Source organism: Amblyraja radiata, chromosome 7 (assembly GCF_010909765.2).
Source record: "Amblyraja radiata isolate CabotCenter1 chromosome 7, sAmbRad1.1.pri, whole genome shotgun sequence".
Taxonomy (NCBI): Eukaryota; Metazoa; Chordata; class Chondrichthyes; order Rajiformes; family Rajidae; genus Amblyraja; species Amblyraja radiata.
In genome coordinates this window covers 3,144,188-3,161,275 of record NC_045962.1, presented here as the reverse complement: position 1 = coordinate 3,161,275, position 17,088 = coordinate 3,144,188, and the positions used below count along the sequence as shown (strand labels likewise).

Genomic DNA, 17,088 nt, shown 5'->3' with positions numbered 1-17,088 from the left:
CAGCAATGTGTCTACCAAATGTGGCCTCATCGCTGCCAGATTAAGCCTCAGCATTACAACCTTGCTTTTATATTCTAGTCCCCTCGAAATGAATGCTGGCATTCAATTTGTCTTCTTTACCGCCCACTCAACCTGTAAGTTAACCTTTTGGAAATCCTGCTACAACACTCGCTGGTCCCTTTGCACCTCCAATTTCTCAATCCTCTCCCCATTTAGAAAGTAGACTACACATTTATTCCTTCTACCAAAGTACATGACCATACATTTTGCTGTGTGATGTATTCCATTAGCCATTTTTACTCCTCACTCTCCAAACATGTCCAAGTCTTTCTGCAGCCTCCCTGCTTCCACAACATTACCTGCCCCTTCATCTGCTCCCCCACCTATCTTCGTATCATTTCACAAACTTGGCCACAAAGCCATGAATTCCCTCATCCAAATCATTAACATATAACGTGAAAAGGTGGCGGGCCCAATAACGACCACTGCAGAATACCATTAGTCAGTGGGAGCCAACCAGTAAAGGCCCCCTTTATTCCCACTCTTTGCCTTCTACCAGTCATCCAATCTTCTCTCCATGCGAGTACCTTGCCTCTAATACCATGGTTAAAATTATTTTAAAAGTAAGATGCCAAAAACACAATAAAAAAATAGGCATCATTCAAACCTTACAATTTAGACTTTTTGGTTCCTATAGTCTTCTCTTACCGAATAATCTGTTCTTCAGTAAGAATATGGCTGTAGGAACCTAGTGGTCTATAGGAATGTAGTGGTCTATAGGTCCAAGTTGTAAGAATGTAATCACTGAAAATAACATGTTAATGGATTAGTTGCTGACATTGGCATGAATCGAACCGAGCAAAGGCAACATCTTCATTAATAGCATGACACCTGTGCATCTGATGCAAAATTCATTATTTGTTTTAGGAATAATGTTCAGTAAAATATCTTAATCTGCCATGCAAGATAGACACAAAATACTGGAGTAACTCAGCGGGACAGGCAGCATCTCTGGACAGAAGGAATGGGTGACGTTTCGGGTCGAGACCCTTCTTCAGGCTTCTCTGGATAAAAGGAATGGGTCCTGAAGAAGGATCTTGACCCGAAATATCACACATTCCTTCTATCCAGAGATGCTGCCCGTTCCGTTGAGTTACTCCAGCATTTTGAGTCCATCTTCGGTGTAAACCAGCATCTGCAATTCCTTCCTACACATTTAATCTGCCATGTACATGTCTGAACAAACCTATGTAATTATGTTCACAGTATTGCTAGTAGCCTGGAATCTAATGTAAAGTTGTTGAAAGATTTAACTTAGTGAATACCTGTTTGAGACCATAATGTGTCATGGAATTGCTTTGTTTTTGATCACATGGCTTTCTTTCAGTCTGCCTTCACTTTCTCGTTTTCTCTGCAGACTATGGCATCGACAAATTAGATGTTCTTGATCCATTGCGACTTTCTGTCTCCCTATGTGAGACAGAAACACAAAGTCCTCATCTCAGGAGATTTGCCCATCGCTCTGCACTGGTTGCGCCGCATACAATTGTTACCATTGGGGGATTTGGCAGCAGCATTGGTCAGCATGGTCGTTTAAGAGACATATCACTGCTGGTTAAAACCGGACCTGTTTGGAAATCCAGTTCCTTTAAGGATAAAGATAATTTATTGAGTAAGTTTAATTTGTTTTTAAAATATTAATGTTAACTTTTGAATTATTGCTGCATGTGGCACAATGACAGCTTAAACTGCTGGAAGAAATCATATGTTCTCTCCCATTCCCAGTGCACACTCTGCTTGGAATTAATGGTTTGCTGTTACATTATCAGAAAAGTAGCAAGAACCATTAATCGGTAATAGTTTTTTCATTGTTTGCCCTTTTCATTTGAAGGTATCTGTTGGCTCAGCTTCACAGATGTCTGCAAAACTATGATAGCTTGTTCTTAATCTGCAAGCTCAGGCAATGGATCCCAGAAGCTATTTACTCTTGGAACCATTAGAGCTAAATTTCTTTCATGACCGAGCCTGATGCCATCGCAATTGTCCATCATGCTGAAGTTGTTGGACAGTGATCAGAAGAAGCCGTCACTACCATAGTTTCCATAGTGAACTTAAGCTTATGAGATCCCAAGTAGGAGCTTAGCGTTGCTACGGAAATGGATCATTAAAAATGAAATCAATGATGACCCCTGGGTCCACAGGGAGAGGGACTGTGTTCATGGCAATAGACAATAGGTGCAGGAGTAGGCCATTCGGCCCTTCGAGCCAGCACCGCCATTCAATGTGATCATGGCTGATCATCCCCAATCAGTACCCCATTCCTGCCTTCTCCCCATATCCCCTGACTCCACTATTTTTAAGAGCCCTATCTAGGTCTCTCTTGAAAGCATCCAGAGAACTGGCCTCCACCACTCTCTGAGGCAGAGAATTCTACAGACTCACCACTCTCTGTGAGATAAAGTGTTTCCTCGTCTCCGCTCTAAATGGCTTACTCCTTATTCTTAAACTGTGGCCCCTGGTTCTGGACTCCCCCAACATAGGGAACATGTTTCCTGCCACTAGAGTGTCCAAACCCTTAACAATCTTATATGTTTCAATGAGATTCCCTCTCATCCTTCTAAAGAGAGAGAGGGACGGAGGGGGCGCTGCACTGCAGCAGCCTCTACCTACAGCCTGTCTGTTATTTCTATCTTTTTTTATTTTTAGTTAGTCTAAAGTCTTGTGTTGGGGGAAACTTTAACTTTTCTATGTGGGGAAGGGGGCAGGGTAAGGGGGAAACCGTATCCCAGTCTCTTCCTGGCGGGGACGCGACTATTTCTCCGAGTCGCGTCCTCGCCGCCCACCTCGCGGCCTACCAGCTGGATCGGAGCGGCCTTTCCTGCCGGGGACCGGGAACCGGACCAGGGCTGCTACAGCGGCGGCGCAGCGCTGGAGTCACCGCGGAGCGGGCGATGCCTACCTGGGTCGCCGTTTGGAGCTCCGGAGCGTTGGGCCGCTGCTCGAACATCGTGGAGCTCTGGTGCGGAGAGCTTCCAACGCGGGTGGCGCTGAACGGCATCGTGGAGTCCTGGGGCGCCTTGCAGAGGGTCTGCAGCGGCGGTCTCCACCCGGCGCGGCCTACGGACTTTGGAAGCCGCCGACTCCGGTAGGAGGGGGCCGACTCTGGTGTCCACGCCGCTGAGGACGTCCCGCAGCCCCGACGTCGGACTTGTATCACCCCGGCGAGCGGTCCTGGACATCAGGCCGCCCGTAGCGGGCAGGCCCTGACCACGGGGAACAGTGGAGGAAGAGACTGATTTTGGTGGCTTCCCACACACAGTGGGAAACTCTGATTCTGCTGTGTGTGTGGGATGTTTTATGTCAAACTCTATCGTGTGCGTTCTTTATACCCTTTCTGGCTTAATCCCTCCCTTCACCACCTCCAGTTTAAATTCCAGTTGAAATATTTTGGAGGACCCAAGAACCAAGAACCAAGAACTCCAGAGTGTACAAGCCCAGCCGCTCCATTCTCTCAGCATATGACAGTCCCGCCATCCCGGGAATTAACCTTGTAAACCTACGCTGCACTCCCTCAATAGCAAGAATGTCCTTCCTCAAATTAGGAGTCAAAACTACACACAATACTCCAGGTGTGGTCTCACTAGTGCCCTATACAACTGCAGAAGGACCTCTTTGCCCCTATATTCGATTCCTCTTGTTATAAAATTCGATTCCTCTTGTTATAAAATTGGTCTGTATTGCAATTTTTGATAACATCCCACTGTTCCCTTACAGTGTGGAAACAGGCCCTTCGGCCCAACTCGCCTACATCTACCCTAGTCCCACTTATCTGCGTTTGGTCCATAACCCTCCAAACTTGTCCTGTCCATGTACCTGTCCAATTGTTTCTTAAACGATGGGATAGTCCCAGCCTCAACTACCTCCTCTGGCAGCTTGATCCACACACCCACCACCGTCTGTGTGAAAAAGTCACCCCTAGGATTCATATTAAATCTTTTCTCCTTCACCTTGAACCTCTGTCCTCTGGTCCTCGATTTCCACTACTCTGGGTAAAAAACTCTGTGCATCTACCCGATCTATTCCTCTCATGATTTTGTATACCTCTATAAGATCTCCCCTCATTCTCCTACACTACGTGGAATAGAGACCCAGCCTACTCAACCTCTCCCTATAGCTCACACCCTCTAGTCCTGGCAACATCCTCGTAAATCTTTTCTAAACCCTTTCAAGCTTGACCATATCTTTCCTATAACATGGTGCCCAGAACTGAACACAATATTCTAAATGCGGTCTCACCAACGTCTGGTACAACTGCAACATGACCTCCCAACTTCTATACTCAATACTCTGACTGATGAAGGCCAAAGTGCCATAAGCCATTTTGACCACCTTATCTACCTGCGACTCAACCTTCAAGGAACCATGTACCTGTACTCCTAGATCCCTCTACTCTACAACTCATATGCTCATAAAAGGTAGATGGTGATTACATTTTGCTGCTGTACATTTATACTATAATATCTAATGTTCATATGTGCAGATGTGTTTTTGTTTCTACTTCTGGCTTCCCAATGGGGTAGCAAATGTATCCTGATCACAACTGAGCGTTCACAGGATAAACTTCTGTTTTCAGTCTCTGTTCTGCTCATTTTGTGATCTCCGCATTTTTGGTTTCTTCAGTAAATTGAAATGATAAAATTGCCATTGCAGGAAATCTGAAATAAAAACAGAAAATTCTGGACGCACTATAGTAACCTCTGTAGAAATGGAAATAGACCCGAAGCACTAACTGTTTCTCTTTCCACAAATCCTGCTTGATTTGCTGAATGTTTCCAATAATTTTGTTAAGGGCCTATCCCACTGTACGAGGTAATTCACAAATTCTCCAGAGTTTTCCCCTGATTCGAACTCGCAGAATGTTCGTAACGAGTCCGTAGGAGTTCGTGGATGTTTCATAGCGGCTCGTTATGCTAACCGTAGGTACTCGGGACATCAGGTAAGTCGGGACGTTTTTTCATCACGATGAAAAATGTCCACGAGGAAAAAAATAGTCGGGATGACTCGTACTGTGGGACAAGCCCTTTATTAATCTGGTTCTCCAGTTGGCTGTGCAGTTTCAACTGGTTACTTATATGTGGAAGGTGCCACAAAATGCTGGAGTAACTCAGCGGGACAGGCAGCATCTCTGGAAGGAAGGAATGGGTGACGTTTCGGGTCGAGACCCTTCGTCAGGCCTGTATGTGGATATTGTTGTATGTGGACATTGTTGCAGAGCTCAGTTAGGCTTGGCTGCATTGCCCCCTGCTGTTAAAGAGGTGAATAACTCATCAAACAAATTGTTGCTGTCTATTTAGTCAATGAACTTCACTGAACAAAGCAGTCAAAGCCATCAGCAGCTGGCGTGGTGGATAAGAAGAAAAAAGGTCTTGCTCATGAGACGAGTTCAGTCCTTGTTGGTTCTCTTGGCTTCGCTTTCTGTTTCCAGAAATTATATTTTTACTGACCACTCTTAAAATCAAAAGATCTTAAAATAATTAAGAGAGATGGAGACAAACAGAACCACAGATGCTGGAATCTGGAACAAAGCACACAAAGTGCTAATGGAACTCAGCAGGTCAGGCAGCATCTGTGGAGGGAATGGACAGGTGACTATTTAGGCCAGAACCCTTCAGACAGGTTAAGGCAAGTTCATTCACATATGCACAAGTATGATCAATGAAAAGCTTGCTTGCAGCAGGATCTCAGCCACATAGACTCAGACAACACACAAAAACACAATTATATGTAAATATTAGATTATTACACATACATTCCACAAGGCAGTGAACAGAAAATGTCTGCAAAAATACACAATTGGAACCCTAGGTAGACAGAAATGCTGGATAAACTCAGTGGGTGCGGCAGCATCTATGGAGTGAAGAAAATAGGCAACGTTTCGGGACGAAACGTTGCCTATTTCCTTCTCTCCATAGATGCTGCTGCACCCACTGAGTTTCTCCAGCATTTTTGTCTACCCTCAATTTTCCAGCATCTGCAGTTCCTTCTTGAACAATTAGAATCCAAGTCCATGATAGTTTCCCCTGAAATTTGCACTATCTGGAAACAATGGTAAGCTACAACAAGCACGAATTTCATGGTTTAGTTGGAACATATGACAATTAAACACTCTTGACGTGAATGCGAATTCGGTCAAGTTTACTCAAATCTGCCAGTTTTTTGGACGTGGAGTTTTATTTGGCTTGAGAGGTAAATTAATTTCCGTCCTGTGCGGTATGGCTGCCCAGCCTGCAGCTGTTAGTTTTTCACTCTTTTTTTTTTATTTTTAGTGAGTTTTAGTGTTTTGTTTTTGGAGTTCTAGTCGTTTTTATGTGGGGGGTGGGGGGAAGGGAGGGGGAAACTACTTTTCAGGGTCCCAACCTGGTCGGAGAGGCAGCTTTTCTCCGGGCTGCAATTTCGACCCGTCCTCGCGGCCTACCGGCGGGCCTGGAGCGGCGTTTCCTGAGGGGACTGCCCAGAACCTCGGCTTCGGCGGTGGCACAGCGCTGGAGCGCTATCGCGGAGCGGAGCGGGTGATGCCTTGCCCGGGTCGCCGCGCTGGAGCTCCGGTGAGCTGAAGACCGCCGAGAAAAACATCGCGGAGCTGCGGGTCCGTGGAGCGGCCAGCTGCGGGCGGCGGCGCCGAACTTAACATCGGGAGCCTGGGATCTCTCACTGAGATCGCCAGTGGTGAAGCTCCTTCCGGCGCGGCCTTGTTGACTTCGGAAGCCGCGGTCTCCGGTAAGGGAAGCGGCCGTTCCAGGGTTCCCATGCCGCTGAGAGGATTCTCCCAATGCCGGAGCATCATCACCCGGCGAGAACGGCCTGGAACATCGGGCCTCCGTAAAGGCAACTGTGGAGGCCTCAATAGGCCTTACTATGGGTGGACATAGGATGGGGACTAGACTTTGTGCCTTCCCTCATAATGGGAACCATTGTGGGGGGATGTTTTTATGTTTACATTTCTTTATTACTGTTATGTCTGTATTCTTTCTTTATGTGCTGCATTGGCAAGAAGAATTTCACTACACCTAGGTGTATGTGACCAATAAAATAACCTTTGAACCTTTGATCCTTTGAAATTAATTGTTCCTTTGACCTGTAATCGATGTTGTTTGTGAATTAAACATGCTTTTTGTTGCTGCCTTTCAGCTGAGAGAATGTTTCCCAGTCTGACTGCCCTGAGGGACCATCGTTGCATGCTCATTGGCGGCCGCATGTCTCCACTGAAGCCAGTCACAAGTGTTGTCTGTTTGAGATGGGACGCAGGCAACGGTGCCAACTTGTCATTAAAGGCCATCGAATGTAGCGGCACCATGCCGCCACCACGCTGGCGACACACAGCCACAGAAGTGATTTACAGAGGTAAAAATAACAAGCAAGAAGAAATCATGTTGACAGAAGTGGCTGTTAAGTACAAAACAGCCAGACGAAAGACTGAAAGGTTTCAAATCATTCTGTTTGTTTCTTATCTCATTCTTTTAGTATTATAAATATTCGCTGACAAAGCGAAAACAAAAGGAGGAAATCAGCTGCTTTGATTGAATGATTCCCAGTCCCTCCCCCACCCTAGTTCTCCAACCAGTTTCACTGTTCTCCTGATTAATTTTACTGTTTGTCTGCCTCGTTGTCACCTTCCCCTCAGCCAACAATGAACCATTGAGCATTTCCTTGATCATCATCTGCTTTGATCTGTCCTTTTCCCACCCTGCATGCTCTTTTTACCCTTCCATTTCTCTGGTCTCCCTCTCTCCTGACTCCCAGTCTGAAGAAGGGTCTCGATCCGAAACGTCACCCATTCCTTCTCTCCAGAGATGCTGCCTGTCCCGCTGAGTTACTCCAGCATTTTGTGTCTATATTTGGTGTAAACCAGCATCTGCAGTTCTTTCCTACACATAATTAAAATCCATAATTGATTATCCTAAATATTAAGATATTATGGAACAGGATCAATGTTAACATTATTTCAAATGGAAAGTTAATTACAGATCTACAAAAGAAGACTTGCTCAAACTTTCAGAAAGATTGTTGTATCAAAAAACACAAACCCTCAGATTAGTTATTTTATAAAAATTAGCTTTTTTGTGTGTGCTCATTGTATCAGAAGCTGCTTTCCAGCCAATTAAATGTTTTTGAAAGTGTGACAGTTGTTATGTAGGAAACTTAACATCCAGTTTGCACGATGCAATTTCCCATTAAATTCAAATTGATAATGATGACGTAATCCATTTGTTTGAGGTTTGGTTTGTGAAATAAACATTAGCCAGAATATCAGGTGTGGCCTCAGCTACATTTGAAATAGTGCCTTGCGATTGTTAATGTCTGCTGGAGAAAACAATCCAAAATTCTGAATTCTGATCCATCCAAGATGCTGAAGTCTTGAGCAAAACACAAAGTGCTGCAGGAACTCAGCAGGTCAGGCAACGTCTGGGGAGGGAATGGTCAGGCAATATTTCCGCTTGAGTGTCTGAAGAAGGGTCCCGATCCAAATGTATTTTGCCCTCATGGTGATTATTTAATTTCAGGGTCAACGGATAAGATTCAGGTTGACTGAAGGTCAGCAAGACTTAATGGTTTATTGTTACTAAATGCCTCCAGATTCAATTTTTATTATTTTTAATAGTCTCAGAAAATAATAGATCTAATGAATATTTGTAATCTCTTAACTCGAGGTCAACGTGATTTTTTTTTTAAAGATCAGAAGTATCTGTTCATTTACGGTGGTCGCTCTCCCAAAGAGATGGTACTGGGTGACTGGCATTTCCTCAATCTGCAAGATTACAGTTGGGCACATGTAAGTTCAGAAATTTTAAAAAATCAACATTGCACTGAGTTTATGTGAAGAGAACAATTATGAACAGATGAAATTAAGGAAAGGGGCATGAATAGCATTTTGAACATCTCCATCCTGTTGAAACACTCTGGTAATATCATTAATTCAGTCTAAAATGTCATTTTATTCCTTTATCTTTTTAATTGTTTAAAAACATAACAAATTACAGTCAATTTCACTAATTCTAATGGTAATTCTGCACCATAGCATTTTGATATTTGTTTTATTTCCGCTTGGATGTCTAACATTTTATTGATTCTTTTTTCTTATTCATGAAAACAGCATGAAAACAGGCCATTCATGATGACAGCATGAAAACAGGTCATTCGGTTCAACTTTGTCCAATGGGCATCCTTCCATATTAAGCCCATCTCCCAGCCTTCTTTGCTGAAGCAATTGAAATGTTCAACTGGACACTTCTTAAATACTGTCAGTAATCCATCTTTAACCATTGTCTCAAGCACTATATTCCTGGTTCTTACACTCTGACTGAAGAACCATAGAAAATAGGTGCAGGTGTAGGACATTCGGTCCTTCTAGCCAGTATGATCGTGGCTGATCATCCAAAATCAGTACCCCATTCCTGCTTTCTCCCCATATCCCTTGATTCCGTTAGCCCTAAGAGCTCTAACTAACTTTCTCTTGAAAACATCCAGTGAATTGCCCTCCGCTGTCTTCTATGGCAGAGGATTCCACAGATTCACAACTCCCTGGGTGAAAAGGTTTTTCCTCATCTCAATCTTAAATGGCCTACCCCTTATTCCTAAACTGTGACCCCTGGTTCTGGACTCCCCCAACATTGAGAACATATCCTATCCCTGAAGAATTTTATATGTTTCTATAAGTTCCCCTCTCAACCTTTTAATTTCCAGTGAATACAAGCCCAGTCAACTCATTCTTTCATCATATGTCAGCTCCGCCATCCTGGGAATTAACCTGGTGAACCTATGCTGCACTCCCTCAATAGCAATAATATCCTTCCTCAAATTAGGAGACCAAAACTGCACACAATACTCCAGGTGCGGTCTCACCAGGGCCATGCACAACTACAGTAGGACCTCCTTGCTTCTAAACTCAAATCCTCTCGCAATGAATGCCAACATGCCATTAGCTTTCTTCATTGCCTGCTGAAACTATCCTTGGCAGTCGCCTAAAGAGTCGCCTAAGTGGGACATTCCCATTAGAGAGAGTAATGAAATATCTAGATTGGTGTACTTTGCTAAATTGTTAAGTATTCTTTATTGGAATGTAAGAATTCCCCAGAAGTAAAAGTTAGTTTGAATTTACTCTTCAAAATCATGAAAGTAAATCAACCATCCTGCTAACCTATTATATGATGCATGCTCTTTGTGCTTTGCAGATTCCAGTGGATGGTTCCCCTCCAGAAAGTCGTCATTCCCACTGTGCTTGTGCATGGAAGGACGGTGTTCTGATTACTGGAGGACTGGGATCAGCACAGATCCCTTTGGGATCCATTTGCCATCTTAGACCAACTTTATCTGGTTTTGTTTGGGAAAGAATAGAAATGATTTCCTCCATCATTCCACGGTAAAGATAAAACTCCTTTCTATAGAAAAATATTTCATTGGGATCTCCTGTCTATCTCATACTTTTGCCTATGTCCTCAGTACATAGTGGATTGATCCATTAAAAAACATTACTTACAAAGCAGCACCACTGGGGAACATGGATAGGTGGTGTTTCGGGTCAGGACCCTTCAGACCAAAGATCCTATAGCGGAGCAAGATAGACCACTCCTGCTAAATGCAATGGGCTGATGTGTAGTACGCAACGGAACGGAACGGAACGTGGGCCTTATTTTCATCCATTTCCGTAACCCGACCCGACTCGCAGTGTAATCAACGTTGCGGGGGAACAGTTTGTGTTAATAAATTAAAATTCTGAAAATGAGGAGAAGATTTTTACCAATTAACTTTTATTTTTACGAGGATGGTTCTGTAACCGGCTTCCGTCTCCGCACTAGTTATCTTTGCCCCGCTATGTGATCTTTGGTGCGGAGACGGAAGCCGGTTACGGAAATGGGGCCGAAAATTACCCATGAATCTGCCCATGACCGTACTACTTTTTCGTCGAGTGATCCATCTTGCTCGCTATAGGATCTTTGCTTCAGACTGAGTGTGGTGGTGATGGAATACGCTGGAAAGGAGGGAGGGGAAGGACAAAGTCTGGCGGCCTAGAGGTAGATACAGGTGAAGGGGTTTTGATGGGCAGATGGTTAGACATAGGTCAAAGATGAAAAGACTAAAGAATGTGATAAGGATAGAGCTGCAACCTCACTGTACCAGAGACTTAGTATGCAGGGTAAATTCTATTTACCCTGCATACTAAGTGAATTTTTGAACTCTTGACTCTTAACTACGAACTGAATTTTTGAACTCAAAGCCAAGTGTAAACTGAGTACTCATTTTAATCCAAGATAGACACAGAGTGCTGGAGTAACTCAGTAAGTGAGGCAGCATCTCTGGAGAAAAAGGATGGGTGACGTTTCGGGTCAGGACCCTTCTTTGACTGAAGGTGGGGGGGGGGGTGAAGAGCTAGAGGCGAGAAAAGACCAGGACTAATCAGGACTGGCCACAAATGACCTCAGGACGGGTAGTGCCTTGGTAGGCCCATTGTTGGTGTGATCTCAAAAGGGAAACCATGTGGAGAAATGTGGAAATCCTTGTTTTAATATCTATATATATATATATTAACATTATATTTTAATTGGTAGCCTGGGTAAAAGTAGAGTTTCGCTATCTTTGTCGTAACCTGTATGAATTTTTACACTTTAAAGATAAGCTGTCATTATTCATGCATCAGTGCTGCAAAAGCAAATTAAATGCTTCCTGTTAAATAATAATATGGAGAAAAACAGGTAGCTGAAAAGGATACACACAGGACCTGATTGTAACCATGGGGATATTTGATTTGATTTAAACTGCTTGGCTTTGTTTACCAATCCACCCTGTCGAGAACAGATGCAATTGATCAGAAATTGTCTGCTGCCCTTCAGGATTACGGCATTACATCTTTAAAGAAGGACCTTTCCGTTTTGGACACATGCAAAAACAAGGGCCATCCCCAATCATTTCCTCTTCTCCTCTATTCTGATTTATGTATAGGAAAGAACTGCAGATGTTGGTTTACACCGAATATAGACACAAAATGCTGGCGTAACTCAGCACCTCTGGAGAGAAAGAATGGGTGACGTTTCATGTCGAGACGCTTCCTTAGACTGAGGGTCTGATTGGATGATTAGTGGATGATTTACCTGGATAGCACACAACACAAAGTTTTTCACTGTGCCTTTGTACACATGACCGTCGAAAACCAATATGACGGGGGGGGAGGGGGGGGGGGGGTTAAAATGACTTTCAAATTGTTGATCTGTATTTACCTTTCAGGTACTCGCACACAATGCACATTCTTGATGATAAACTTATTTTACTTGGAGGTGTGTCAATCCACTCTGAATCAATCCCTGAAGTGACTTTTATTGACTTAAAAACAGGACGGAGTTTTGACTACTACATTGACACGGCAAGTTATCAATATTTGAGCAATATATATATATATATATGAGCAAAACCCATGTTATATTTAACCCAGGAATTTGTCTCTCCTGAATATTTGCTTATTTTAGTCCTTTTGGTAATAATCAAAAGCGAGTCATAAGATGCAAAACTGATGCAAATTGTTTCAAAGAAGCCGATTCCCTACAATGTTGACATGTTAATGATCTGATATAAGCACGCATCCTTATTTCCCTAATTTATACTTGATGCAAATGAAAAGATGGTAGATAATTTATACTCTTGCTGATTGTTTTCATTCATTTTGGTGGATGGAGGAGAATATGCCTTTTTTTACCTGTCCCTATTAATTCCCAATTTAATAAGGACTGTAGCTACAAAGCTTGCATGGCTATGTGATGTCAATGGCTTTTGCTTTATATTAGTATCAGTGAAGGCTGCGAGGAATGTGGCTACATACAAAACCATTTCACAGTAACTCACCAGTGGAAAAGAAAGCAAGAATTCTGCATTCCAGCTACGTTCAGGCAATACCTTGATATTCGTTTATCAGTTCTGCCGGTGACCACATCTTCTCCTCCTCACCCCTTTCCGCCATGATCGGGGACTATTCCCTTCATGGTTTCCTAGTCCATCTTTCCTCAACCCTGACACTTTCCCCTGCAACCACGGGAGGTGTAGCACTTATTCTTACACTTCCTCTCTCACCACATTTGCTGATTAAATCAGGCAAGGCAAAGATACGCGTGCACCTCCGGAAAATTGTCTACAGCATTTGGTGCTCCCGATGTGACTTATTCAACATCACAGAGACCAAGTGCAGTCTGCCCGAATAGTTTGCCGTGTGGAATGGCCAACCCTAAGTCCCAGCTGCCGGCCCTTTCTGCTCCCTTTCCCATTCTCTCAGTAACCTGTTCATCCTCGGCCTCCTCCATTGCCATCAATACAAACAAGAGAAACAGCACCTCATGTCCTGCTTGGGTAATCTGCTACTCAATGGTATGAACATTTATAATTTCAGATAGCCCGTGTTGTGTGTGTGTGTGTCCCACCCCCCCGTCCCCTCATTCTGACCCTCCTCTTGACCTCCCATTTTAGTCCCCTCATTCCAGGAACGAGTGGGTTAACATATGATGAGAGCGGACCTATGCTCGCTGGTGTTTAGAAGGATGAGGGGGAATCTCATTGAAACGTACAGAGTAGTGAAAGACCTGGATAGAGTGGATGTGGAGAGTACGTTTCCACTAGTAGGTTGGAGCTACTATCTTACAGTGCCAGAGACCTGGTTCGATCCCGACTATGGGTGCTGTCTGTATGGAGTTTGAACGTTCTCCCCGTGACCGCATGGGTTTGCTCCAAGATTTTCGGTTTCCTCCCACACTCCAAAGACGTACAGGATTGTAGGTTAATTGACTTGGTATAATTGTAAATTGTCTAGTCTATAGTATAGTGTCTGTAGTGTATTCTAGTGTTAATGTGTTGGGATCGCTGGTCAGTGCAGACTCGATGGGCCAAAGTGCCTGTTTCCGCGCTGTATCTCTAAACTAAACTCTGTGTACTTGTACTCTGGGTACCAGTTTATCACCATGCAGATTGGAAGTTCCAAGGAAACAGGAGTTTGAAGATATGAGGCGGAGAAGATTTGGGAGTCTGGAAATGTGGAGGAGTCAGGGATTAAAGAGGTGTGGAGTTTAACAGCCAACAGTGTTTTAGGAAGGAACTGCAGATGCTGTTCTAAACCAAAGATAGACACAAAATGCTGGAGTAAGTCAGCGGGACAGGCAGCATCATAGAAGGAATGGGCGACATTTTGGGTCGAGACCCCTCTTGAGACTGAGTCAGGGAAGGGGGAGGGAGAATTGCAGAGATAAGGAAGTGTAGGGTGTGAAGACGACTTAACGGGGATGGAGATCAAGAAAAATGGAGTGACCTAATGATCAATTCTTACTGAAGTGAATATGGAGCAAATAAATAAAAAGGCAGTTCTTGCTACAGAAACGTAATCAGAATTGGCAACCAAACTGATAGCCTTGATTTTTCTATGTTTATGACATTGCTCAGTTGCACAGGTAATGGGGATAACGTGGGGAAAAGGTGCATGACATGCAAGGCTGGGATGTAGTGTTGATGTTCAGATGTATTGATTGCAGAATGCTGTGAAGTGGCCACTGATGCTGCACAATCACAGCAGTGTACTGCTGGCAGAGGAGAGGCAAGTCGTGCTCATCGGAGGAGGTGGGAACTGCTTCTCATTTGGAACGCACCTGAATCAACAACCAATTCTGCTTCAGCTACCTGACATCAGATGAGGCAACAACAGAAAAGTCCCAAGGTGCGACTGCAGTACAGCTAGTATCTTCAGTTGTGAAATGTTACTTCCCCTGGAAGCCTGAAGCCGCCAACAGCTGGATCTGCTGAGTTTGGTGACAGTGACAAATGAAATATAGTGAACATAAATCATCAGTGATCCTGGCAACATTACCAGCCATTGCCAGATTTCTGTGTATTTCTTCATTTTTAACCACCATTTTTACATTTTATCATGTGGTCTCAAATTGAATTTCAATACATATTATTTTTTTCATTTGGCACCATGGGAATACAACTTGAATTTGTACTGAATTATTTTTTCATGATTTCAAAACTACTATTTATGGGGGAGATTTATGATCAGAACTGTCACCCTATCCTCTTCACAAAGCACGGTGAATGGAATGTCACTCCGTAATCATTTATGTAATTAGTCTTTTAACTGGCCCGACATTTGTTGTAATTAATTACATTTGTAGTGTTTTTTATACTAACATCAAGTGATGACCTTAAAGTTTGCCCACCGGTACAGATCCATTCTGTGAAGAGTTTGAGCCAGTGAATATAAGTTGGAAAAAATCCACCAATGGACTGTGCTGTTCTCAAGCCAAATGTTTATAACTTTTTGAAATAAATTCACTCATGAATACCACTTTCTGTAAACTATGATTCTTACAATCAATACTTTGCTATCTCTGGAATAATATTAAGTTGTACTCTAACACAGTAAGTGTTATTCACGGCATTAGTGGGCTCATTTATTTGAAGAATGTGACCATTTTGTAGATATCCAGGTGCAAATATAATAGTGAAAATCTTGTATTAAGTTTAGCTGCAGTCTATATATTAGATACTGTCTGATATTGATTTATTTTTGCCATTTATGTTATGCCTTAACATTAATTAAATATTTGTTAATAACTTGTGACATATTCTGCACCAAAACATGCATTAAAAGTGCATTACGTTTGAAACCGTTGCAGTAAAGGGCCTGTCCCACCTTCACGACCTAATTCACAACCTTTTTTACTCGTGGACATTTTTCATCAGGCTAGAAAAAACCCCCGACCTACTTGATGCCATGAGTACCTACGACTAGCATCACGACCTACCTACGACCTTATGACGACCATGCTGCGAGTTTGAGTCAAGGGCAAATTCGGCAGAGGTCGTGAATTAGGTCGTGAAAGTGGGACAGGCCCTTTAATGCTTAAATTTACAAAGGAAATAACAGTTGAAAGCATTTACTTGAAAGAGCTCCATAATAAGATAATATCTTGCACTGTCTCATGCAGTCAATAGATCTTGTTTGGTGAAATCTCATTGGCACATTGAAGCAACACAATATCTCCTATGGTGAGAGTATGTAAATATTCTTCAAAGGATCAGGCCAATTGGGATTCCCGCCATGATGGACAATATTTTAATTTCCCTGAGGAGCCTCATTGTACAGTATTCAGTGTTTTAAGTCATGCTTCTACACTTATCCACCACGTATTAGCAAAGGGGGACAATTATTTTCAGGAGAATAGACACTAGACAAGCATAACATCGAAAATACTTGATTTTAATTTCTTCTGACTTTTGTGTTGTCAGATATTTGATCGAAGTGGCAGAGTGTTAATCATGATCAATGTTAATATTCTTATTTCCAAGTAAGAAAGTCATGGGTTTATTTTCTACTTGAACACAAAATCTGCTTGGGCATTTCAGTGTAATACCGAAATGTGATGTAGATGTTGTACTGCTAGCGGAGCAAAAACTGAAGGTCACCCCTCGCCCCTCTTTTGACTGGATGTAAAAGATCCTGTGGCGCAAATTAAAAAGCAGTGGCGTTTTCCCAATCATTAGATAGACACAAAAAGCTGGAGTAACTCAGCGGGTCAGGCTGAGTGTACAGATACCTGATCCTCTGGAGAAAAGGAATACGTGACTTTTTTGGTTGAGACCCTTCTTCAGACTTCATTAGTTAGCTGGGCAGTAAAGTACTGCAGATAGTAGAGTTGCAGTCTCAATTCCAACAAACTGGGTTCAATCCTAATCTCTGATACTGTCTTTGTGGAGTCTACATGTTCTCCCTGACCGTGTGGGTTTCCTTCAGGTGATCCAATCTCCTCCCACGTATCAAAGACAGAGGTTGGTTTGTTAATTGGCTTGGAATAGAATTGCTCTCTGAGCCAGTATAAACATGATGGGCTGAGATGTCATTAAAGAATAAGGAAATATTTAAACCAATTTATAAACAAATCATCAGGTCATTAATTTAATTTCCATTTGTGAGACTGCTGTCCACAAAAAACCCCAGCATTTTCTACAAATGAAACCACTTCAACAAACCTAATTGCCTGGAAAATGCTCAGGGAAGCTGACCGA

General features: G+C 43.0%; 1 protein-coding gene across 2 annotated transcripts in view; it reads left to right on the top strand.

Moving 5' to 3' along the window:
* The window catches only part of lcmt2 (leucine carboxyl methyltransferase 2), a 50,137-nt gene extending 34,497 nt beyond the window's left edge, over positions 1-15,640 (top strand). For both annotated transcript variants that reach the window (XM_033023565.1, XM_033023566.1), the window contains 6 exons: positions 1,418-1,672; positions 7,189-7,401; positions 8,733-8,830; positions 10,230-10,417; positions 12,277-12,412; positions 14,556-15,640. In XM_033023565.1, the coding sequence (XP_032879456.1) occupies positions 1,418-1,672; positions 7,189-7,401; positions 8,733-8,830; positions 10,230-10,417; positions 12,277-12,412; positions 14,556-14,714 (1,049 nt within the window). In that variant the 3' untranslated portion in view covers positions 14,715-15,640. The remainder of the gene's footprint in view (positions 1-1,417; positions 1,673-7,188; positions 7,402-8,732; positions 8,831-10,229; positions 10,418-12,276; positions 12,413-14,555) is intronic.
* The last annotated feature ends 1,448 nt before the right edge of the window (positions 15,641-17,088 follow it).